The 26015-nt window shown below is 38.2% G+C and overlaps 1 protein-coding gene across 2 annotated transcripts in view; it reads left to right on the top strand.

The window, feature by feature from the left end:
- The window catches only part of Ddx42 (DEAD-box helicase 42), a 44130-nt gene that overhangs the window by 504 nt on the left and 17611 nt on the right, over positions 1-26015 (top strand). For both annotated transcript variants that reach the window (XM_028865184.2, XM_037200724.1), the window contains exons 2-7: positions 15834-16065; positions 16549-16699; positions 20975-21036; positions 22269-22305; positions 23042-23191; positions 24881-24985. In XM_028865184.2, coding sequence (XP_028721017.1) covers positions 15845-16065; positions 16549-16699; positions 20975-21036; positions 22269-22305; positions 23042-23191; positions 24881-24985 — 726 coding nt within the window. In that variant the 5' untranslated portion in view covers positions 15834-15844. The remainder of the gene's footprint in view (positions 1-15833; positions 16066-16548; positions 16700-20974; positions 21037-22268; positions 22306-23041; positions 23192-24880; positions 24986-26015) is intronic.

Below are 26015 nucleotides of genomic sequence, written 5' to 3'. Positions count from 1 at the left end.
GTAGGTAGCTGTTGAGCCCGCGGGCCCACACTTAGGGGGTTCTCGGTAGCGGAAGTTGACATAGGAGGCTGTAGAAGTCATTGATCTTTGTGAAACCTTGAGTGGATCATGATTGGCATCACCATAGTTACAAACTTTTTGCGGCCTACCTGATGTGACTAAATAACATATATGAATGTCAAGCACGTCCCAGAACCGTAAGGACAAATTATGCTCGTCAGAGTTGAGAGGCATGTGTAAGCTTTTCTGTCATTTTAGCGTTTTCGCTCTTTGCCTCTACTCCTTTAGGCAGTCGTGTCGGTTTCCTGCGGCTTCTCTACGTATTTTTATTTTTTTTTATAAATAGTATTTCTCTATTATCCCCTACACATACCTCCTGAACGGCAGGGATTATGTTTTAATTTGCTTGAACTTTGTAGAGCCCAATCCTGTTCTGGGCAGGTAGGACGTGAGCAGTAAGTGTTTGATACAGACATTTATTCTTCCAGTGGTGAAAATATTATTTTCCTTTACCTAGAAGAAGAATTACATGGCCTAATGTGATGCATTAGAACAAATTTAATCGTTGCCTCTGCCTGTTCTCTCTTGCACTGCTTAAGTATTAATAAGTCTGCCCTCATGATATTTTCTTTAAATACATTTTTACCCGTATTTATTTATGTATGTGTAGCATGCCCTCCTGTAGAGGTCAGAGGCCAACCCGAGGGTCCTGAGGCTCGAACTCAGGTCAGGCTTGGTGTCAAGCACCTTTACCGACCAAACCATTTCACCAGTCCCTTTATGAGACTTTCTGATGAGCAATAAGAGAAAAAAATCATGTTACACTGTATGTACCTGCAAAGGAGGCTTGAGAGAAACTGCAGTTTGCAGAAGAGAGTGGTCAGGGGAGCCACTTCAGGTACACTAATGATACTGAAGCAGGCTAAAGGCCTTGAAGGGGACAGAGCTGGTCCTGTTAGAGGAACAGTGCGTTTGTAGCATTTAGCAAATGAAGGAATTATAGGAGATAAGGTCAGCGAAGGAGAGAGGAAAACAGAACAGCCAGGGCCTTGTAGACTATTTTGAAGACTATATCTGCACTCTGCACGGAATGGGGCTGTCTGAGCAGAGGAGTGATAATTTTGACTTACATTGCAACAATTCCATTCACTGTAGTTTTTTAGATTGTGATAACCTTCAAATTTGTGTTCTGTCAGTCTCATAGTTGTTCTTAATTTCATTAAAACTGATAGGAAGCCGGGTGGTGGTGGCGCACGCCTTTAATCCCAGTAGAGGCAGAGGTAGGTGGATCTCTGTGAGTTTGAGGCCAGCCTGGTCTACAAAGCGAGTTCCAGGACAGGCTCCGAAGCTACACAGAGAAACCCTGTCTCAAAAAAAAAAAAAAAAAAGAAGAAGAAGAAGGAAGGAAGGAAGGAAAAACAAAACCGATAGGAAAGGAGTGCTTCTAAAATAACTCTCACCTAGCACTCACTCGATTTTTCTAGGTTTGGAGTGTGATGAAATTCTTGATTTTTGTACAGCTTTTCGTTAAAGAAGGTAACAAAAATAGAATTTGAATATAGCTGTTTACTATTGTGTTACAATTTCCCATTAAACCATTAAAGAAACTAACTGGCTACACAGTGTGTTAGATGTTCCCTAAGCAAATTATTGGGTAGAGTAGATAATAACCAGCTGTCATTGTGGCTCTCTTATGAAACTTACCCCACTTGTGGACTCAGTGATCTTGATATCTTGAGTGCTGTGTAACAACACTTAAATGTGAATCTGAGTTGAGAGAGCTGATATTACCAATTTACCAATGGAGAGATTGATTTCTGGAGAAATGATAAACATGTCTGTAGGTGTGTATTGAGCACTAGGTTACCATGCTGCTTCATTAAATGTATTACTTTGATTTTTATTTATTGAGTTTGGGATAGTCCCACTCTTTAGACCACGTTGGTCTAGAACTCACAGTTAGCCCAGTCTTTAACTCACAGGATCCTCCCTGTCAGCCTCTTGGTGCTGAATTTATAGGCATGTGTCACCATACCTTTTCTCCCTTTAACTCGGTTTTTTTTTTTTTTTTTTACTTCAGGTTTTAAGGTATGTGATAATTCTCACTATTTTGCAAATGGAAACTCGAGAGCTAAATAACATCTTTGAGATTCATGTTATTAGTGAAAAAACTAGAATTTGAATATAGCCAGCTGGTATTATTTTACAATTCTGTAAAGATTTCTTCTTAAACCATCACATTTTGGTACCCAGACACCAAGTAAGACTTTGTACCATCTTCATTTATCCTCCTCACTCAAGTTGTAGCTCCTCTTTAGACTGATATATTAAGCATATGAATAATAAGTGTTTGCTCTTAAAAGCCTGAGAGATTAAAGATTAATTAATTAATTAATTCATTCATTCATTTATCCAAAATGTATAGTGTTTAAGAAATAACACAAATAATAAATGTCAGGTGTTTACAGACCAGAGGAGTTTGACAGAAACGCCACTTTTTAGAGAAACCCTATTCATGTTGATGCTGTAGAATTGGTATTTAAATGAGCTGTACAGGTAGAAAGGACCTCAGCAGATCAATAACAGATTTAGTGGGTGGCAATCTGAGGAGTGGTAAGAACACTCTGCCAGACTGCTGGTTTTCTTTGGAAACTGCTTGTGCAGAAACTCCAGGTAGTGTGAGTGGTTAAAGTCATTTACTGCCACAATTCAGTGCCTGATTCCAGTCCGACTGTGAAAAGCCACCAAATTGAAGGGAGTGACAGAAGTATAATTGGTGTTTGGAACGTATGAGGCCAAGATCTGAAAGAAGAGGTTTCCTGAGTATCTTAGCAAAGTAGAACAGTGAGTGCATTGGTTTCACAGTGTTAGCAGACACAATGCTATTCTGCCAAAGGGTGTAGAAATACATTTTGTTCTCAGTTTGGTCTCATTTTTACTTCATTTTATACTTCCCTACATAAAAGTCACTTTTTTATGTATTATGGAATGTTGGTTAGTTATAGATGGAGCCTCTAGATATATATCACATGATTTTTCCAGTACAACCGACATTCTTTTTTTTTAATCTTTTTTTTTTTTTAACATAAAAGCAGGTTATAATTCAAAAGTCCAGGGTTATTTTAAAACAGTAAAATATTTTCTTGCAACAGACATTCTTGAAACATTTTGAGAACTATTGCCCTATTATGTGGCATTTATCTCAGTGAGTCCTCTGACCTGTGTCTGCAGTAGCTTAGCTCTTACCCTGCTTGCTTTCATTTCATAGTATTTTTACTGTCTGAAATAGAATGGTTTCATTTTTTCCTCTCTCATAGACCACATTGAATTCCCTGGGGGCTTTTTGATTCTATGTCTATGTCCTCTGAGCCTAAAAAAATTAAGCACAAAATAAGCACTCCATATATTTTGCCATAATGATCACTCTAGTAGTGATGTGGGAGCTTGATAACTATCAGACTTGTTACAGACTGTTGCAGTAGTGGAGGTAAAGATAGAAAGAAGGGCATGTACTTAGTGTTAGGGAAAGCACAGATCAGAAATTGGTAGTGGTCAGTATGAAGCAGTGGATACTATTACTAAGATCTAGCTTGAGTTGATTCTGCTATATGGATTTATTCTTTTCAAATTAGGTATTTTAGTTTTTAAAAGGCTTTTTTTTTTTTCAGTGCTTGGAATGAAATCTAGGGCCTCACATATGCTAGACAAGTGCCATACCACTGAACTGTACAGCTTGTCTGGAATTTTCTTTTAAACCCAAGTAATATTCTGTTGTATCTATGTGTGTAACATATTTTGTCTAATCATTCATCTGTCAGTGAACACTTGGGTGGCCGCTACCTTTTCCCTATTGCTATTAATGTTGCGGTGAACGTGAGTGGAATTTGTTTTTGTTTTTGGGGGGATGTATATCCAGTAGTAGAATTGCTGGATAATATGCCAATTCTGTCTTCTTTTAGTTAATAAAAAACCAAAACTTTTATTGACAGAATTCCAACCAGAATAAGTATTTGTGGTTTTCCCCCCCAATTCTGTCATAGATTTGTTTGTTTGTTTTGGTGGTGTGTAAGTGCATACATTTAACATGAAGCTAAAGTAAAATAATTTAAAAATATGTCTATATTGTGTTTAGAAGACAACTTGGAGGAGTTGTTTCTCTTTCCACCTTGTAGATTCCAAGGAATGAACTCAGGTTTTCAGACTTGGCAAGTACTCTTACCACTGAGCTATCTTGCTGGCCTTTCTTGATCTTTTTAAAGAAGAATACTAGTTGCTAGTTACTCAGCCATTTTACGTTCTACCAGCAATGTGCAAAGGTTCCAGTTTCCCTACATCTCTGCTAACCTTCACTTTACCAGAGTTATATCTTCAATCCCTAGACTTAATTTAGATGATTCCATTTTTTGTTGACATCGTAATAAAGACCTGAATATGCCTTTTCTTGATCAGGCCTGATGAGTCTGTAGAGGGTGTGGTAGAGTTGCCTTTCAGCCTTGATGATCCACAGTGAATACAACAAATTGTCTTCTGTCTTCCTCATGGTAACTGTGCAGGGGGAATTGATAGCATAATGATGAAGCTTGTTTCTCTTGAGAGCACTTTTTTAGGGATACTTATGTTGCTTCTGGAGTGGTACTGTCTTAGGGACAATCAGAAAGTAGGTGATGTGCTAATCTGTTTTTACTTATTTATTTTGTGGCTTTAAGCATCTTTCAGTACTGCTTTGACCTTTAAAGCTTTTGCTTTGGCAAGAGCAAGGGGTTTCTTTGCTTTCAAGGATTTTGTTTTTCGAGACAGGGTCTCTGTTTATTCTTGGCTGGCCTGGAACTCATTCTGTAGACAAGGCTGGCCTTGAACTGAGAGATCCCATGGGCCACCACACCCAGCTAAGGATATCTTCTTAAAAAGCTATTTTCTAGGGGATTTGCTTGAGGCATTATGAGAAGCCCACTTTTAATAGTTGCCATCCTAATTGATATGAAATGGTATCTCTTCATGGTTTTGATTTACATTTCCTTCATTGTTTGTGATGTATTTGAGATCCTCCTACTTTAGCCTTTTGAGTATTGACTTTGCGTGTGTGCACCACCATGCCTGGCTTGCTTTCCATGTGGTTTCCATGTGTTGTCTTTAGAGAAATCTATTCAAGTCTTTTACCCATGTAAAAAGTTTTTTGGGTTTTGTTTTGGCTGTTGTTTTTTAATGTATATGAATGTTTTGCCTGCATGTATATGTGTGCACCATGTACATGCCTGCTTCCAGCAGAGCCAGAAGAGGGCATTAGATCCCCTGGAACTGTTGTGACATTTGTGAGCCACCCTGTGGTGCTGGGAATCAAACCTGGCTGGCTTCTCTGTAAGAGCAGCAAGTACTCTTAACCTCTGGGCCATCTCTCCAGCCTTTTCCTCTTACCTTTTTGTTTGTTTTTTGTTTTTTGAGATAAGGTTTCTCTGTATAGCCTTGGCTGTCCTGAAACTCACTATGCAGACCAGGCTCACTTCTAACTCACAGAGATCCATCCCGCAACCTATGCCTCCCAAGTGCTGGGATTAAAAACATGTGCTACCACTGCCCAGCTCCTGCTTACCTATTTTTAAAACTGGAGTTGTTGTTGAGTTTGTTTTTAGTGAAGTTTACCTGAGTATAGGAAGCCATGTGGTAAATATACACCCTGAAACTTCAAAATGGTTCCATTTTCTTCTCTGTCATCAATTTGAGAAGTATTTGTGGAGGCAGAGGTGAGATTTCAGAGCTGTTTGATACATGTTTTCAAACTTGGTAGGAGGAATAATATAGTAGGCCAATTATAAATCAAGGGAAAGTGTGTGTGCATGTGCCTGTTTGTGCGTGCATGTGTGTTGTTCAAGTGCATGTGTGTTGCTCAAATTTCTAAAGGTCTTATAATAAAAACCCAGAGTTTCATATTAAGGTAAATGCTGAAAGATCAGAGAGACAAAGGAACCAGCCACTGCCATGTCTTGCCTCTAGGACTCCTCAGCCTGAAAAGCCTTGAGTTCCTGTCTCACTGGAACTCTCCTAATGCCTTATGTACCTTTCTCCTCCCAGCCATCACTTCCCGTCTCTACTCAACCTTCCTAATGTTGAGATTAAAGGCCCGTGACTTCCAAATACTGGGATTAAAGGTGTGTACCACCACTGCCTGGCTCTGTTTCTCTCCTAGACTGAGTCAGTCTCATGTAGTCCAGGGTGTCTTTGAACTCACAGGGATCCAGATGGCTCTTTGCTCCCAAGTTTGCTAGGATTAAAGGTGTGTGTCACCACTGCTTGGCCTCTATCTATATTGAATCTAGTGGCTTGTTCTGTCCTCTGATCTTCAGGCAAATTTTATTAGTATACAACAAAATACCACATTTCCACATTAACAATGGCCAGTCCATTAACATTTGACAGATTGAGAGAAAATACTCTATTAAATATTTATCATATTTTGGTGAGTCCAAAGTGTTGTACCTAATTCGCATTCTATTCTAACTTGTATTACCAACCGAAAACTTATCTTTTGATGTCTTTCAAACTTACACATTTTACACCTCTTAGTGAATTTCTTTTCTGAATTTGTTAACAAGGAAAACTAAAACTATAAATACCTAATCTTCAACTCCCTCAGAGACCCGAGAAGGAAATAATAACTGAGTAAGCAGGAAGTGCAAACAAGCAACTTCCAAAATATGTGAGAAATGACAGAAACAGCTGGCTGCCTGGACAGTCACCCAAGGTTCCTCTGCCTTGTAGGCATCCATCTTCGGCCTACAAGCCTAGCATATCTGACCGACTCATCTGTGAAGTGGGATTTTCTGAAGGGCTGCCCTACTTTTTCTTGGCAGAATTCGGCAGTCCTTTCTTTTGTGTCCTGCTTGTCCCATTTTGGACAGCATACTGTCAGCAGTTGAGGCAAGGCCATTTTCTTGCCCAGTGGCTAACTTTTGCTACAAAGAAAGTAAACTCCATATGGAAGATGCCCATCATCTTCTCTGAAGTAGATTGGTGCTGCCAGAAGCAGACATGTCTCATAGTCATAAAAAAAAGAATATGTTATTAAAACATCTTAAATGCCATATTCTGTAGATCTCTGAAGTGTTTGAAGATGACTTATCTATCTAAAATATATGTTTGACCTTGATAGCATACCTAACCTGACTACAAGTTTGATTATAATGACTAACTGCTAACTTACATTTCTTTATATCCTAATTAGTTGGCAGTAATAACTTTCAAGGACTAGCAATTTGCGTTACATTGTTAAATGAGCTGTATAGATACAATACCTTGAACAAGAGTAGAAATGTATGCACAGAATGTTCTGACAGATTAATCTCAAATTTGTATCAATATACAAAAATCCAAATCCGTTGTAAAATATTTAAGACTAGTAGTAGCTTTTTAAAAGTAGATTCAGTAATCTACCTTTTTATTCTGTTATTTCTATATAATACATTTCTATATCATATCCCCCTTTCTTCTTTAGAAAGAGATTGACTATGACTAATAACAATTTTTATTAACCAACCTCTAAACAGACATCCATAATCCTTTTTTTTGGGGGGGGGGAGTGGGCATAGTTTTCTAGGCTATTTCCTGATGATTGGGGGTGCTGGTAGTCTTATGGGGATACAAAGAAAATTTAAGAATATAATCAAGTCCTGTTTGGAGTAGTCTGTGAGGCTGTATTGTCTCAGCTAGCCATCTCGATATTGTCCTGAGCAGTTTGTAGTCCAAAGCCTATCTTTGGATGGTATTTGTCAGCTTAATGGTGTTATCATTATCCTGATGGTATCATTGTGGGATCCCATCTTTTTGAAAACTTCAGAGATTGCATTAGGTCAGATTATTCTTTTCTTGGTGGATTTTTCCAGGCAGTTCTCCCTTCTTCTTTGGATGTTTATTTGTCCAAAGGTCTTTAAATTCCTCAGGATGGTTGTTTTTATTTTCCTGAAAAGACAAAAACAAAACCTTTCCCCAATCCTAACTTTGGGGAGTTTCCAAATCTAATCTTTTATCAATTTTTATTTATGGTTTGTCCTTAAATTTTTGTTTTATTTTCTAAAGGTGTTCTATCATCCAGAGCAATATGGTTTTACAATAGGTATTAGGTTCTTTAATTGCCCTGAGGAGTTTCTTCCACTGTGACAGGAAAGGACTAAACAGAATTTGACGTGGGGGCCTATGAGAGGTCCCTTAGGGAGTTTCCAACGGCAAAGGATTACCTTGACTGCCCCTTGTTGATCTATCTATGTTCGGTTAGTCCAATGTGTGCCTTTGCCACACCTGCATAATCCAGAAGGGAGGGGCGTTCTGTTGGAATTATTCCTTGAGAAAACATTGTTTCTAGGAATGCCGTTTACAGTCCCTTTTTAGATGACCTTGTTTACCTCAATTGAAACATCTGACATTGCTATTTTTCTTCAAACCTTTGGAAATCACCTCTCCTATTCAAGCATCATCATGATCATGAGATTCAATATTAATTGTATCTCATCCATTCCTCCAAGATCTTGCCATTAATGGCCTAATTACCCTTTTGCATAGAGATTCAATGATTATTTGCCTAGCTTCTGAATTTGGTATCATTCTATTTACTGCTGAAGTCAGTGTTTGTAAGAAATTAGTGAAGGTTTCTTTTGGACCCTGTATAACTTTAGTAAATGACTCAATTTTCTTTCCTACTTCTTTAATTCTATCCCAAACATTCAAGGCTGCCATGCGCATAAAGCTAGGGTGTGGTCATATAAAGATCATCTTTGTATTTCAGCATAATTGCCTTCTCCAAGAACTTGATCTTGGGAAATTTTCATGCCTCTACCTCTACTTTGTTGTTCAATGGTCTTAGCCTCATCCTTCCACCAGGCCCTCCACTGTAATTGGGGACCAGCCTCTAAGGTGGCTGTAACCAAATGTCTCTAGTCTTGAGGGATAATTCCATTACAAGTTGACCATGAGTTTAACATTTGCTTCACAAAAGATGAGTGGATGCCATATGAGACTATTTGAATCTTCTCAAATCTAGCATTTGCACAGGAGTCCAATCAGCTCGTACATAGTCTTGGGAATATCGATCATTTGGCAGTTCCTGTAGGGTTACTGGATAGATTTAAGGTTGGCTGTTTGAAAGCCTTAGGCTGTTGTCTCTGTAACCTTACAATACAATGCTGAGATTGGGTCTCCTTAAAATCTTCTGTCTGGGTCTTAATATCTCTATGATCTGTTTTAATAAGTTTTCCTAAAACTTTTGTCTTAACACTCATATTAACCAGCTTTTTAATGATAAAACCAAAATGATCAAACAAATAGTATTTATAATTGACATTACATAAATCTCATCAACATTAATTATCCTCTCATTTTATTGTTCCATTTTCAGACTGTCTAATGTAGTATCAGAGACCAAACACCCTCCATTGTAAAAATGTTTCCCATTTTTTAATGTGGGTGAGGGGATGGCTTTCTTTTAACTAATTCCTCTCTTTAAGAAATCTTAATTGACTCACCAAATCTGATGATGATGACGGTGTGTCAGCAGCCCAAGGAGGGGGCCCAAGGAAATCCAAAACCCACTGGGAGAGGAAAGAAGTGGAAGATCCAGCCATCTGCACAGAGGAAGTGTGCAAAAGTGGCTGACTACTGCAGTGTTTGGAGTTTGCTGCAGAGAGGCTGCAACAAAAACTTAGCAAACAGGGTAGGGACTCTTGTCCAGGCATGGTGGAGATTCGGCTGCATGTAGCTCTGGCCTGAGCCCGTGCCTTTTTTGTAAATTTGTGCCCAGATGTTGTTTGAATTTTAAATGATCTTTTAATAAAAAACCCGGAACCAGATATTGGCGTATATGTTGAAAGATTAGAGAGACAAAGGAACAAGCCACTGCATGTCTTACCTCTAGGACTCCTCAGCCTGAGAAGCCTTCAGTTCCTGTCTCCTCACGCCTTATATACTTTTCTCTGCCCAGCCATCACTTCCTGTCTCAACTCGATGCCTGGCTCTCTCTTAGACTGAGTCAATCTCATGTAGTCCAGGGTGACTTTGAACTCACAGAGATCTCTGCCTCCCAAGTGATAGGATTAAAGGTGTGTGCCACTGTTGCCTGGCTTCTATGTTTAATCTAGTGGCTTGTTCTGTCCTCTGATCTTCAGGCAAAGTTTATTAGGGTGCATAATATATCGCCACATGTGTGCATGTTTGTGCATACATGCTAGCAAGAGGGCACTTGTGTTTTGAACAGACACAAAAATAACAGTGCTATAGTTAATTTTTAATATCCTTATCTTTTTGAGTTGGTTAACCAGTGGTAGATGGTTTTTCAAACATTGTGCTAAGAAATACAAATTGTTTTTTAAGAACCTAAACAAAGAGTGTTTATGTTTTTGTTTGGCCTGAACTCACAGAGCTCCTTCTGCCTCTGAGCTCTACCACTGCCCTGCTTATCTTTTTTTTTTTTTTTTTTTTTTTTTTTTTTTTTTTTTTAATACAACAAAGTAAAAACTAGGGCCTTATGAACTTCCCCTTCTCATCTATGTTAATTTCCATTCCTCAGTTCTTGATGTAAGCATCTTTTCTCCTGCTCGTTCCTAAATATTGACATACCCTGGATTTATATTGCCTCTTCTCACTGTGCCTTCCTTCTGCTGGCTTATCTATGTCAGTATTCTCAGATACAAACATGTCAATCAGATATATAGCTCCTCTGCAGTCACTTTCTTTGGCATCTCCTTTGCTTTCCCAGCATTCATTGCTCTTTGAGTTTTGCATGTCTTGTTGATGATAGCACAACTCTACCCAATCTTTAAAGCCTCCCAATTTGTTCTCATCACTCTTTGACCATGCTGTCCTGTTGATTTTTTTTCTCCTTCTCTACAGGCATTTCTTAATTCAAGATTCTGCTATTTGGGACCAAAGCCAACAAAATATGACATATGTATGAAGATGCTATGTTGAAATATATTGGTTTCAAACTTGTTAATTTTTCCCCCTGCTGTTTATCATGCAGTCTCTCTCTTTTCTTTTTGGTTTTTTGAGGCAGAGTTTTTCTCTGTAGCTCTGGCTGTCCTGGAACTCACCCTGTAGACCAGGCTGGTCTTGAACTCAGAGATGTGCCTGCCTCTGCCTCCCAAGTGCTGGGATTAAAGGTGCATGCCACCACCACCCAGCTCATGCAGTCTTTCTGAAACACTGACCTGAAATATGTCCCTTTTTGTTTAGAATTAATGATTATTTTAGCTGGAAAAATTTTTTTTTCTGTGCTATGTTCTTAGCATACTAAGTAAACTAAGTTAAGATGTTTCATATTTTAAGAATTATAAATCACGAATGGGACAACACTTGACTGCTACTGAGTTCTGGATGAATTTAGGCTCCTGTTACTTGAATTAAAAATTTCTCTACTTTCTGTTTTAAGATAAGTTTTGCTATGTAGCCCAGGCTGGCCTCAAGCTTATTCTACCTGGCCTCTGGAACGCTGGACTTGTAGACATGCCCCTCTTGTTCTAAAGTGATGACTGTTGGGTGCATCTATGATTTAATGTTCCTTCCGATTTCAAAATTTTAATGTCATCTCCAAGAAAACTTTTGACTATACAGAGAAACCCTGTCTTGAAAAACCAAAAAAAAAAAAGAAAAGAAAAAAAAGAAAGAAAACTTTTGAATCTTTCATTTCTAATCAGCTTAGGAACCCCTCTCCAACCACCAACAAACTTAGTGTACTTCCTTTGTTAGAAGACATTGTTTTATTTGCTTTTGTTTTGCTTTACTGAGATTGATCCCAGGGCTTCATGCATGCTAGGCATATGTTCTATCCTACCACTGAGCAGATGCCCAGAATCTAAATACATTTGCTTCCTCAGCAGGCTTTCAGTCTTTGCACCATCCTTCCTCTTTCCGGTTTCTGATTTCTTTGGCTCATTAATATGTGTTATATACTGCTACGACCTCCATAGTTTTGACCTGAGTGGGGCAACAGGGAATGAAGAAATGACAAACACACATACAGAAAAGCTGAGACCAGGTGGGTCATGCACTATGTGATGGAGGTGTACTAACAGCTGGGAAACTCAATGGGTTTGTTATACACAGCTGAACTAAGAGGCTGGCCAGCTCATCTCAGCAGGGGAGGGCAGTCTCAGGCCCAGTCATCATCAGTAATCTAGGATGAAGCTGTGGTTGATACTTTGTGCTCACACTATCTTGAGGGGCTTGCCAAAATCTGACTGAGGCAAGAAGGCCTTGTCATTTCTGTGGCTGAAGTATTGTAGTTCTTGACATAGCCATGCTCATATCAACAATACACATTTACTCGGGACGTCAGCATTCCTACAATATACAATGGGGAAAATGAGGTTAATGTTTAAAAGTCCATCTTGTTGCTTAGAGTTCTTATAAGGATAGGCTTATAGACTGTTTCAAAAATACTATCACTGGAGCTAACTGGAGAGATGGCTCAGCAGTTAAGAGCACTGGCTGCTCTACCAGAAGACCTGAATTTGATTTCCAGCACCCACATGGCACCTCACAACCATTCGTACATCCAGTTCCAGAAGATCTGACACCCTCTACTGGCTTTGCTGGCATCAGGCATGCAAGTGGTATGCAGACATACATACATACAGGCAAAATTACCACATAAAATAAAAGATAATAATTTAAAATATATATTATCAGATAGCCTGGCAGACAACACCTTTAATCCCATTACTCAGGAGGCAGTGGCAGGTGAATCTCTGAGTTCAAGGCCAGACTGGCATATGTAGGTCCAGGACAGTCAAGGCTGTGTAGACAGATCCTATCTCAAAAATAAATAAAATTATCAGACATTAAATTTTGTTTTGCCTGTATTTCTTTTTTATTTAATGTTTATTATTATGATGATGTTTTTATGTTTTGCCTGCATGTATGTTTGGGCAAGGGTATCTGATCTCCTGGAACTGGGGATACAGATAGGTCTGAGGTGGTGCTGGGAATTGAACTGGGTCCTCTGTAGAGCAGCCAGTGCTCTACACCTCTACGCTCTCTCTCTCTCTGGCCCTTACTTGTATTTCTTACACAAGTTTCATCTTACTAAAATTATGTTGACTTCCTAGTTGAAGGAACACCTTACGAAATGTTTGACCCCAGGCTAATATAGAACTCACTGTGAGGTGATCCTTATACCTTAGCTTTCCTAGTGCCAGGACTACTTGAACAATAATACTGCTTGAAATTTATGGAAGGTCTAAAATGAAATTATGGAGCTGGGTGGTGGTAGCGCACATGTTTAATTCTAGCACTTGGTTGGCAGAGGCAGGGGGCCTGCTGAGTTACACAGAAACAGAGAAGAAAAAGACAGAAATTTGTGGAAAGTGGAATGGCCATAAGTGAGGGAAAACAGTCCCTTTTTGGAGCTAAACATAATCTAAGGGTGACAGTGGACACCTCAAGTACTCTTCCAAGCCAGGTAAACTCAATGTCATGTAGTAGTCAGACAACTTAGAGGTGACATATAGGTAAGGGGCATAGTGCCAGGAAAATACAGAGCCTGCTGTTAATATCTCTTCAGTCATGTTCAATGTCAACTGCATATTGGCTTCAGAGCCTATTATAAACATTTGATTTCCCTATTAATAATAAACAACAAAGCAGAAAAAGAACTGCTGTTGGCATTTTGATGGCCTTCTAAATATATGTATATAGCATATGCTTCTATATAAATAAAATCACACCACCCACCTTAATGCCCTCATTTTACTCAGTGTGTAATAGGCATGTCTGCAAATGTAAGTAATCAGTAAAGTTTTAAAGTCTTAGAGTGTAATTTCCCTGGCTAAGCAATTACCTTTTTAAAATTGTGCTAAGGAAATAAAGAGGATTTACAAAGACATATTATGAACTAGCCGTAGATCATAGGATATCAAGTAAAGAGTAACAATTTTGCTCAGACTTTGTGTTTGTGTACACAGGTGCATGAAAATTATCAAAGGATATTACAATTCTATATCTAGAAAAAGAAGTTTCAAGTAGTCTTATTTTTGCTGGTGTGTGTGTGTGTGTGTGTGTGTGTGTGTGTGTGTGTGTGTGTTGGGTTTTTTGAGACAGAGTCTCATTATGTAACACTGACTGACCTAGCTGGTCTCGAACTCACAAAGATCCACCTACTACAACCTCCTGGGTTCTGGGACTAAAGGTGTGTGCCACTAAAGATTTATTATTTATTTATTTATTATGTGTGTATGTATGTATGTATGTAGTGCGTTGTCTTCATGTATGCATGCATGTATGTCTGCAGGCCAGAAGAGGGTGCCAGATCTCATTACAGAATGTTGTAAGCCACCATATGGTTGCTGGAAATTGATTGCAGGGCCTCTGGAATAACAGCCAGTGCTCTTAACCACCGACCCATCTCTCCAGTCCCAATTGTATCGTTTTTTAAAGCGTTTTGAGGCCAAGACTAATAAAAAAAAATGTAAACTGATTTTTGTTGATACTGAGGACATTACATTGTAGTCTTTAACCATAGAATACTCAGAGCAGTTTATTTCTTGGTGGGTGGTGTCCTAATGTGCAATTGTTAAATAAATGTGTGGTTTTTATGCTGTCTCTCCAGAAATGTGTTTAGATAGTGTCTAGTCTTTGAAGTTTAATTCTTTGATTCTTCTGGATGTTATTTCCAGAGGACCATTTTTAATTTTAGTTTGGGATAGCTTTTTCTTCTCTTTTTTTTTTTTTCCTTCACCAAAGCTGTGTTTTGCTGTGTGCTGAGACTGGTCTCTGGGGCTGGCTATGTGGCTCAGACTGGCCTTTAACTTCCAAGCCTCCTTCCTTGGCCTCCTGAGTGCTGAGATTACAGGCATCCACAACCATGCCAGGTTCAGTCTTTGTTATAGCAAGCATTATAATTGTGGATCTTGGATTTTTTTTTTTTAGGTTTGTTTTGTTTCTTCATTGTTCAATATAAATTCTTAAGAATAAGTATTAAAGCCGGGATGGTGGCACACACCTTTAATCTATGGCACTCAAGGCAAATGCAGGGGGATCTCTGACTTTGAGACCAACTAAGACTACGAAAAAGAAGAGAAGAGAGGAGAGAAGGAAGCAAAGATTAAGGGCCAGTGAGATACCTTAGTAGAGGCCTGATACACTTGAGTTTTGATCTCTAGGTCCCACAAGATGACAGAAGAGAACCTGCTGAGAGTTGTTCTCTCATCTCCACATTTGTGCCATAACACACGTCTACGTGTCCTTACACACACACACACACACACACCACACACACACACACACACACACACACACTAATAAAGATACAGACTAGGAGATTGTCTTACAATGTCTTATCCCATATTAGAGGCACCAGAGCATTTTTGGCAACCCCCTCCAATAAAAAAAGTTATTTTAGGCAACTTAATAAAAGTATTCCTTTTATTTGGGTCCCAGTAAAATGAGTAACAGTTTTTTCAATATTATAGGGAAAAGTAGTTATCTGGTTGAGGTTATGGTTGTATCTGAAGCCATTGTTACAAGTGGTGCTGGGACCTCTGGCACACCTGAGGCAAGTACTCTTCACTGAGCAATCCCTCAAAAATTTAAATTTGTGAGTAGACACTGAAAATGACGTGAAGGTTAATGAGGTTGTTTACAAAGTTGCATTAGCCGGGCGATGGTGGCTCACGACTTTAATCTCAGCACTCGGGAGGCAGAGGCAGGCGGATCTTTGTGAGTTTGAGGCCAGCCTAGTCTACAGAGCAAGATCCAGGAAAGACGCAAAGCTACACAGAGAAAACCTGTCTCGGAAAACAAAAAAACAAAAAAAACAAAGTCACATTAATATGTGTACATCTTGTTCCTCACATCAGTCCTTGGCATCATGAACTGGAATAAAGGTGGCCCTGGAACTAAGCGGGGATTTGGCTTTGGAGGTTTTGCCATCAGTGCTGGGAAAAAGGAGGAAGCCAAGCTACCACAGCAGTCCCACAGTGCCTTTGGGGCATCCAGCTCGTCCTCGGGATTCGGAAAGTCTGCTCCACCGCAGCTTCCTTCTTTCTACAAGATTGGATCTAAACGGGCCAACTTTGATGAAGAAAATGCGTAAGTGATCGTTCTTGGTGATTGAATTGAACTGATGAGAATTATTCATTTCTTCAGCAGAAATTGAAGCAAAGAATACTGCTTCCCAAATAATAGTAATAACTTCCAGGATTGGGGTTCTTCCCTCCCCCACCCCAACCCCTGCTGAATTGCTTGCTTTATTGTCAGATTTGCTTACTTTAAGGAATACAGTATTTGTATGTTTGCTTATATTGTTATTCCATGAATGATGCTTTCTTCCTGGTTAGTGTTCTAATCACTAAACACTAGTTAACATAATGAACATACAATTTTGGTGTTTGAGTCAGCTGAAGCTTAAAACCTACTGAAGAGTTTTATATAATTCGTGGGGAGTTTGGTGTGCTTGTTTCAAACCCAGCTGAGAAGTCTGAATAGTATAACACACCACAATGAAAGTTTGTGTTAGATGAAAGCTCCAGTCTCTATATTAGTCACTTTACTGGTCTTTGTTTTAATTTTCAGGTATTTTGAAGATGAAGAAGAAGATTCCAGCAATGTAGATTTACCTTACATTCCTGCTGAAAACTCACCTACCCGCCAGCAGTTCCATTCTAAGCCCGCGGATTCTGACAGCGATGATGATCCCTTAGAAGCATTTATGGCTGAAGTAGAGGCAAGTATCAGCTCTTGATTCATTAAAATAGTGAGCAAATTAAATAGTTAACAGATTTTTTTTTCTGGTCTTTTTGTTTTGGCTTTTGTTTTTTTTTGTGTTTTTTTTTTTTTTTTTTGCTTTGTTTCAGAGGTAATCAGTAGTAATTGGCAGGAAGAGTAAATTATAACATTTGAACATAGTTACTCAAATATATGTTTTGTTGTAATAATCTTAGTATATTCCTAAGTAGAATACTGTTTTGTGGACTCTAGCATTTATTAAATCCATACTTCATAAGGAAGCTAAATCTAAAGAACTCCGTACGTAGAATTAGAAATTCTGTATTCTGCAGTTTTGTCCTTTCCTGTTTATCAGCATTATCAACATTCATAACTTCTCTATAGAAATTGAAATCATGACTGCCTTCTTAAAATGTCTTAGGGTGTCTGGTTTTTTCATTTTCTCATTTTCTTCTCATCTCTGACATTTTACTTTCTATATGTTTAAAGTATGGGAAACTTCAAATATATAAAAGTAGAATAAGAGAATGAACTCCTGTATTGGTTTGACAACACCATTCCCTCCATACCTGAGGAAAGCCAGTTCAGGGGAGAAAGGCCTGTTTGACTCACAGTTTCACAGGAGTCACTTCCTTGTCATGGGAAAGGCACTGTGAAGCAGAACAGTTCACATCTGGATGTCCAGGAAGCAGAGAGATAGGAAGAGGCCAGAAACAAGACAACCATGTGGTCCACCACCTCAGGTTTCCAGAGCTTCCTATGTAGAGCCACCAGCTAGTCACTAAACCCAACATAGGGCCCTTTTTAGGAACACTTCATATCTAAATCATATCTTCCATGTGTCCTTTGCCCAACTTTTATCAACCATGGAACCGTTGATACCTGTTCTTTTACAGACGCCTGAATAGCAAGCATCATAGCACCATGACAGCTCATCTCATAAGACCCGTGCTCAAGGAATGTATGCGGTTTTTCTTACCCTGGCTTCATTCATTGATTGCTAGCTTATCACCTGTTAGGTATTTAGATTTCTCACTTTTGATTTAAACCAACTTACATGTCTAAGGAATATAATAGGTAGCTAACCTAGAATTCACCTCTGCTTCCCATATTCTTTATGTCTCTGAGTTCTACTTTAGGGGCTTTTTGTTTGTTTTGAGACAAGGTCTTTTTATGTAGTCCTTGCTGTCCTGGAGCTCACTATGTAGACCATACTGGCTTTGAATTAATTCCTGCCTCTAACTTATATATTTTGCAAATTACAAACCATTGAAGACATTTGCCAAAACTTTCTCAAATTATTCAGGAAATGCATGTGTCTTGCTTGCAAGATAGTAGGTATTGAATAAACAATGTTAAGTAATTCACTTTAAAAATGAAAGATTATGTAGTATTTGAGATAGCTTATACAGGTGTTGTTTTTTTTTTTTTCCCCCCATGCTCTTCAGATAGGAACATATCCTATAGGGCATTATATCTCAGAAAAAAATGTCATTCATTCATTTTTTAAAAAATATTTATCTGTTTATTTTATATATTTGAATATATGCTTTGTATTCATGTATACCTGCACACCAGAAGAGGGTAGGTTATCATTATAGATGGTTGTAAACCAACATGTGGTTGCTGGGAATTGAACTCTGGACCTCTGGAAGAGCAGAGTTGAAACTGCTCTTAACTAGTGAGCCATCTCTTCAGCCCTTTTATTTCTTGATAATCCTACTGATGAATTATAAGAAAAATCAGCCCTTACTTTTGTTTTTTTTTTTTTGGTTTTTCGAGACAGGTTTTTGTTACTTTGCGCTTTAGCTACTTGTAGCAGTGCTCGAACTCACGATCACCTTCTCTGATGTGATTAAAGCGTAAAGTATTTTGTTGTTTAAATTTAGATTTAATTTATAGTTTTGTAAGCTGATAGGGCTCTTTTTGAGTGAATTACCGAGAAAGGCCAGATTCTCTTGTTTGACATTTAAATAGTTGAAGTTCTTTGGAGGTTAAATCTTTTGAGTATACTAACATGCTCCTAGATGTCGTTGGTAAAGTATTAGGAGATTTATTTAGCTAAGAACAGAGAGTTCAGTTGTCAGATTTTGAAAGGTGTGTCTAATACGAATTCCTAATGTCAAATGCGTACTTCTATAATGTATGAACTTTTCTAGGACTTGAATTTGATGAAGGTTTATTTTTAGACAGTGTTAAAGAAAGATTTATATAGGCTTAAAGGAATACATGGGGCTGGAGAGATGGCTCAATGGGGAAGAGCACATACTAGTTTTCAGAGGACATGGGTTAAACTCCTAGCACTCACATGGCAGCTCTGAACTGTCTATAACTCCAGTTCCAAGAAATCTCATATCCTTATCTGCCCTCCATGTGTACCAGGCACGGCACAGCATGTACACTCACATACATGTAGGCAAAACATTTATACACATAAAATAATATATAAATATAATAATAATAAATCTTTAAAAAGAATAAGCAAGGCATGGTGGTACAAGCCTTTAATCCCAACATTTAGGAGGCAGAGGCAGATGGATCTCTGAGTTTGAGGCCAGTCTGGTCTACAGAGTTCTGAGACAACCCCTGGCTACACAGAGAAACTCTTGTCTCAAAAAAACAAACAAACAGAAACAATGTATTCTGCGATTGTAGTCATTTGCTTCATATGTAATGACATCATTGGTGTCTTGTTCAGTTTATAGCCCTAGCCTTGTCTCTAGCAACCCAGTTCCTTGAAAAGTAGTAGTATGTGATGTTTCTTTTAAAAATAATTCCTCTTTGATGGAAACATTTGATTTTTAGAACAGCTGATTGTACCATGGTATGTATAGTGGCTTTTTCTTTCTTTCTTTCTTTTTTTAAGATAAAAGGGCTGGAGAGATCCCTCAACTTTATGAGAGCACTGTCTTCTCTTCCCCAGTACTTAGATAGCAGCTCCCATTCTTTTACTCCAGTGTCAGGGGATCTAATGCCACCTTCAGCCTCTGCAAGCACTCTACACACATGATACACAAACATACATGCAGGCAAAACATACACACACATAAAATTGAGTTAAAATTAAAAAAGAAAAATGGAAAAACATTTTCTTTATAATGAAAGGCTTTGGGAAAAAATAATTCTTCAGCATTAATTTCCAAATAGAAAACAAAGGATCAGTTTAGATCAGTGATTTGTCATTGTCATTTTTGAAATGTGTAAGATTTGCCTATGGAAAACATAACAACTATACATATTTAATTCCACCCCAAAGATTTTAACTTAGTAGTTTTTATAGCACATTTTTCAACCTTACTCATATTTATGACGATAATTTTTACTATAGGGGTTTTGTTTTGTTTTTGAGAGACAGTCTCTTTATATACCCCTGGCTGTCCTAGAAATCACTATGTAAACCAAGTTGGCCTCGAACTCACAGAGATCCACCAACCTCTGTCTCCCAAGTGCTGGGATTAAAGGTGTATGCCACTATGCCTGGCTTTAGGGCTGAATTGTTGGAAAATGTTTAGAAGCATTTCTAACCTCTGCCAGCCTGTATAAATAACTATTCTTATCCATCCCACCTCACTCTCAGTTTGAGAAAACAAAAATGCCAGACTTAGGGAGGCAGGATCATTGTAGCACCAAGTTTGGTAGCACAGCCTATAAGTCTAGCACTTGTAGCACTAGACAGGCTGAAGCAGGAGCATCACTGGGTGGAGGCTAGCCTAGGCTACATAGGAAGACTTTGCCTCAGAAAGACCTTAAAAAAAAAAGAGAAAGGGAGAAGAGGAGAATCACTTTTAATTTCAGAGCCATTCTTCCAAAATAAGAGCCAGAATTCAATATACTTGCCCCTCCTTTGGTTTTTGTCTGTTTGGTATTTTTGGGTTCCTTTTTTCTGATATAAATGGTATCAAGCTACACTTAGGGAAAGGCTGATTTGCTCAAATTTAAGGACATCTGTAGCCAGTTATTTCCTTTTCTAAAAAATTACCAAAGACTATTGGTGGTAAGTTAAACATTTTTTTAAAAAAAGTATATGCATTTATATGTATATATATGATATGTGTTACAGTAAACAATTGTGAAATCCATGTATAGCAAAAGACGTTTTTATATTTGTCTTTGCAAAGTACTTGTCAAAGCTTCCTGAAAGATTATATGAAAATGCAAGTGACAAAGCACATAAGTAAAACTGAACATTTTTCAGTGTATAAATCGTTCATAATGAAATTTCTCTTTCAGTGTTTTAAATTATATGATTTCACATAGCCTTCTGTTTCCTTAGGATCAAGCGGCTAGAGACATGAAGAGACTTGAAGAAAAGGACAAGGAAAGAAAAAATGTAAAGTAAGTTGTTTTCTTCACTTTCACAAAGGTTACATAGAAATTGTTGAAGTATGGAAAAGACTATTCTAAACAATTTATAAAGGAAAGAATATTAAAGTACACAAATATCTTTACTTGAGATATCTCTGTATCTTGAGTGTTTCTCTGGGTATGAAGGTGGCAGAGTCTTTGCACTTGTAAAAACTAAAAGGCATTCTATTTGGTAGAATAGTATTTGGTTATAAATAATTGTCCAGGAAACGGGAAATGAATTATAGTGAGGGTAAAGGAAATATAGTTACTAAAGTTTGGGTTTATTGTCTTGGATTTCATCTCATAATAATATTAAATAGACTAATGCCTGTGCGATCAGTTTTTAGAAGTTTTGATTATATAATAAGATCATATGAAAATTAGGAATAAAGCCTAATTTCATCTAAAAAGTGAACTTATTCTTTAGCAACCAAACCCTGAAACTTGAATGCTTTTTTTCTGGAGAAGAAATCTTTTTCCTTTGCTGCATACACTCCTAAAACCTTTTTGCCAGACATGTTTGGACCTTTTTCTCTCTCTGCTTGGCAGTCAGTCCTGCCTGCCCAGGCCCCTCCCAAGGTTTCTGTGCCAAGTGGAGAATCAGCCATCTTTTGGTGCTTGCTCTGTGTTGCTGTCTTCTAGCTTCTCTGTGCTGTAGTGTTGTGTGCAGGCTGCCTTAGGAATAGCAAATGCTCTAAGGTAGGTAGACAGTCTGACTTGAGAGATGAAATAGTTTTTCTTTCTCTCCCTATCTCCAGGGTACCTGATTTTTACTGAGAGCAATTATTCTAGAGCTAGAAGCTGCAGGAACAATAAAGTTGTGATTTTTTTTTTAAACTGTATACTAAATCCAGGAGGATTTTTTTCTTTTTAATATGTGATACTTTACACAACTGTGTTAATGTTTGTCATATTGATAAAAATTAGTCTCCTTTGGTACCTGTCTTCACAAAGAAAGGTTTTGCTTCTTACAGTAGTTAGTAGCTGATGTTTCTAGGGGTACCATCATCTCATTGAAAAAAGAAGGAAAGTTTAGCTCATGGAGTTCAGGCACACATGTATTTTGGGTGGATCATTTATAGTATGCTTATTGCTGCTTTGTTCTCGTTAGTGTTGAGAGTTCCTATACTGTTTGGAATTCAACACTAATCTGCTGTAAGTATGGAGCTGGGTATGTGGAACATTTGCAGGGAAGTTTGTTTCTCCGCTTGTTTTTCCAGGGGTATTCGAGATGACATTGAAGAAGAAGATGACCAAGTGAGTTCCTATGCAGTATTTCTATCTTTTATTTTCACCCCACAAAGTCTATACTGGGGACAGGCTAGAGCTTGCCTTCACTAACTGACTTGCTCCTTTTCTACCTTTGTGACCTGTTAGTAAGATATTCATATAGCTTTCCCCCATGTTGAAGGTGGAATTTTTGATCAACTGACATTTAAAAAAAAAAAAATGAACTTTTTTTTTTTTTCATCCAATTTTAAGTTTACTGGGATAAAACAGTAATAGAGTGGTATGGGGTCTGTTGCTGTCCTTTGCCTCTTTCCAGTAGTAGTTTGTGATTCTTAGAATTTAGATGGAACATCAGTAACTGTCCATTAGTATTTTCTTTTTCCATTGTTTATTTGTGAGATGGTGAGACCCATAGATCTCTCCAGGTTTGTGACCTCTCTAATCAGTGTCAACTTCCAAACTTGGATTGGTATAAAGCCAAAGCATGTGTTCTTCAGCTCTGGGCAAGGTAGTGACATGTCCCCACAAACAGGAAGGCTTTTATTTAATAAGTCAAATCATTGTGTAATACTAATTGTCTTACTCATTGATTCTGAGTACTGCTATTGTAAAAGAAATCACTGCTAGTGAAAGTCTATCCTTATTGGATAGGTATTTGTTTAAACTATGCAATCTTATGGTACACTTTGTGTGCACTGACAGCAGAAGTAGAAATGTTTTTCCTTGTACTTGAATTTGATTATGTTCTTGTGCTTTCCTGCAGGAAGCTTACTTTCGATACATGGCAGAAAACCCAACTGCTGGGGTGGTTCAGGAGGAGGAGGAAGACAATCTGGAATATGATAGTGATGGAAATCCAATTGCACCCTCCAAAAAAATTATTGATCCTCTTCCTCCCATTGATCATTCAGAGGTATTAGATTTCTTTCTTTGTTTCAAACTGATCAGAAGTTCTATGAGACATTCATAGCCTATAAACTAGCTTACGATAATCTCAATACTTACAAGGTGGAAGCAGGAGGAGAGTCAAAAGTTTGAGGTTAGCCTAGGCCGTATAGTGAGTTGCAACTCAGCTTTGGTTACTGAATGAGACTCTTTCAAAACCAAAAGGTGCTGGACAGTGGCGGCACACATCTTTAATCCCAGCACTCAGGAGACAGAGGCAGGCAGATCTCTGTGAGTCCAAAGCCAGCCTGGAATACAGAGAGTTGCAGGACAGCCAAGGCTACACCAAGAAACCCTGTCTCTAAAAACAAACAAACAAATCCAAAGGGGCTTATTGTAAACAGTTTCATGCTATAAAAAGAAAATTTGGGACTGGAGATCTAACTCAGTTGGAGAGTGCTTTGCCTACTATACACAAAGCCTTGCCTACTATACACAAAGCCTGCTGTTTAATCCCCAGCGTTTATTTCATGAAACTATTAGTGGTGCAGGCCTCTAATCCCAGCACTGTAAAGCCCGCCTTTGCTGCGCATTGAGGCACTCTCTCAAAAGACAATCAAAATAGGCTTGGCCATTAATTTTAATAAGTTATATGAGCAATTCATGGTTTTAAAGATTTTATTTTGTAACTGGAGTAGTGACTGGGCAGTTAAGAGTGCTTGCTGCTCTTCAGAGGACCTGAGTGTGGTTCATAACACCCACACCTACATCAGGAAGCTCACAACTATTTATAACTCCAGTTCTAAGGAATCTAATGTCCTCTTCTAGCCTCCTCGGCCATCTGCACATATGTGACATACACTCTCACAGACATGTATATATAATAAAAATAAATATTTTTTAGTAGTTTTTAATGATGTATTGTGTGGTAGCAATGTGTGCACATGAGTGCAGTATCCAAGGAGGGGCCAGAAGAGGGTGGTTGGGTCTGACCTCTCTAGAGCTGGCATTAAAAGCAGTTATGAGCTGCCCAAGGTGGATGCTGGAAAGTGAACATGGATCCTCTGCAAGAGCACCATACGAAGTCATTTGTCCAGCCCTAACATGGAGTTCAAACAAACAAACAAACAAACAAAAAACTAGAAATCCTTTTGAAGACAAAGTTGTCTCTAAAGGAAATACTGGAAATGTTTTTAAATACCTGGATGAGCTACTTAATCCCAAGCATTTTTAAGTGTTATTTGTGGAATAATTGCTTTAAAAAAAAAAAATGTTTCCTCTGCTGGGTGGTGGTATCACACACCTTTAATCCCAACACCCACGAAAGGCAGAGGCAGGCAAATCCCTGTGAATTTGAGGCCTTCCAGGTCTACAAGGCAAATTCCAGGACAGCCAGGGCTACACAGAGAAATCTTGTCTCAAAAAACTAAAAGAGAAAAGTTTCCTCTGTGACCTTTAAAACTACAGTGGTTCTGCTGCATGTTATCAAAGTCTGAGGTGTCTTTGGGAAGTAGATTGGTATCTGTTTTGAAAGTAGGACTTGGGAAAAATATAGGCTGTGCTTTTTAGGAGTATGTGTGTCAAGAATAAATGAATTCACTTTCTACAAGAATGACTTTGTTTTTAGAATATTTGTAAAAGATAATTTTACATTAAAATCAAACTTACAGGATTGACTCTTGAATTCTAGACTAACTTTGAATAATTGGACCTGCAGATTGACTATCCACCATTTGAGAAAAATTTTTACAATGAACATGAGGAGATAACCAACCTCACTCCACAGCAGTTAATAGACCTGCGGCATAAACTCAACCTTCGGGTAAGAATCATTAAACAAGTATTCTTAGGTTAATGTTGGTTTGAGTTAGAATTACAGTTTATCCACATAATAACCCTGGGTTTATTTACTAGTGAGAGTATAATTATAGCCCTGGAGTTTGTGTCCTGATTTGATTGTTTAGTCCTATAGATGATATTTCAGAAAGATTATTTCAGTTTTAACTTTCTCTTTTTAAAAGCTCCGTGTGTGTGTGTGTGTGTGTGTGTGTGTGTGTGTGTGTGTGTGTGTCCCTCTGTGTGTGTGTCCCTCTGTGTGTGTGTGTCCCTCTGTGTGTGTGTGTCCCTCTGTGTGTGTGTGTGTGTGTGTGTGCGCGCGCGCGTGTGTGTGCGTTCGCGCGCACAAAGTGCCTTTACCTGCAGAGTCTTCTCACTGGCCCTATGTTTTTTGCATATTTAGTCAACTTTGTACTACTGTGCTGGGTGGGTTAGCAATGAAAGATAGAAAGCTCTGATTCAGAGACAGGAAGTAGAATTAATAGATGTGAAGAACCTATGAAGTGTTAGAATATTTTAAAATTACAATATATTTGCTTCAAGTTACATAAATAGTGTATATATATATATTTTTTAAGATTTATTCTTTTAATGTATGAGTGCCCAATCTATATGTATACCTTTATTCCAGAAGAGGGCATCAGATCCCACTAGAGATTATGCATCACCATGTGGTTGCTCAGGATTGAATTCGGGACCTCTGGAAAAGCAGCCAGTGCTTAACTGCTGAGCCATCTCTCCAGCCTCTAGTGTACTCTTTTTAAAATATTACATAAGTGAGGAGGCCTGGAGAGTTGGCTCAGTGCTTGTTACTTAATCATGAAGACTGAAGTTTAGATATTTCCACATAAGTAGTAGACATCCCACAAACAAACACCTGTTCATCAAACTCAGGGGTCTCAGTCAGACCTTCTTCTCTGGATATCCACACACAAATCTTTTTTTTTTTTTTTTAAGTATTCAAATAAGTGACTGTCTTTTTAAAAAAAAAAAAAAAAAAAAAAACCTATGTATAA

The sequence above is a fragment of the Peromyscus leucopus genome, chromosome 8b (assembly GCF_004664715.2).
Source record: "Peromyscus leucopus breed LL Stock chromosome 8b, UCI_PerLeu_2.1, whole genome shotgun sequence".
Classification (NCBI taxonomy): Eukaryota; Metazoa; Chordata; class Mammalia; order Rodentia; family Cricetidae; genus Peromyscus; species Peromyscus leucopus.
The sequence above is the reverse complement of the archived record's forward strand: the minus strand, read 5'-3'. Positions and strand labels throughout refer to the sequence as shown.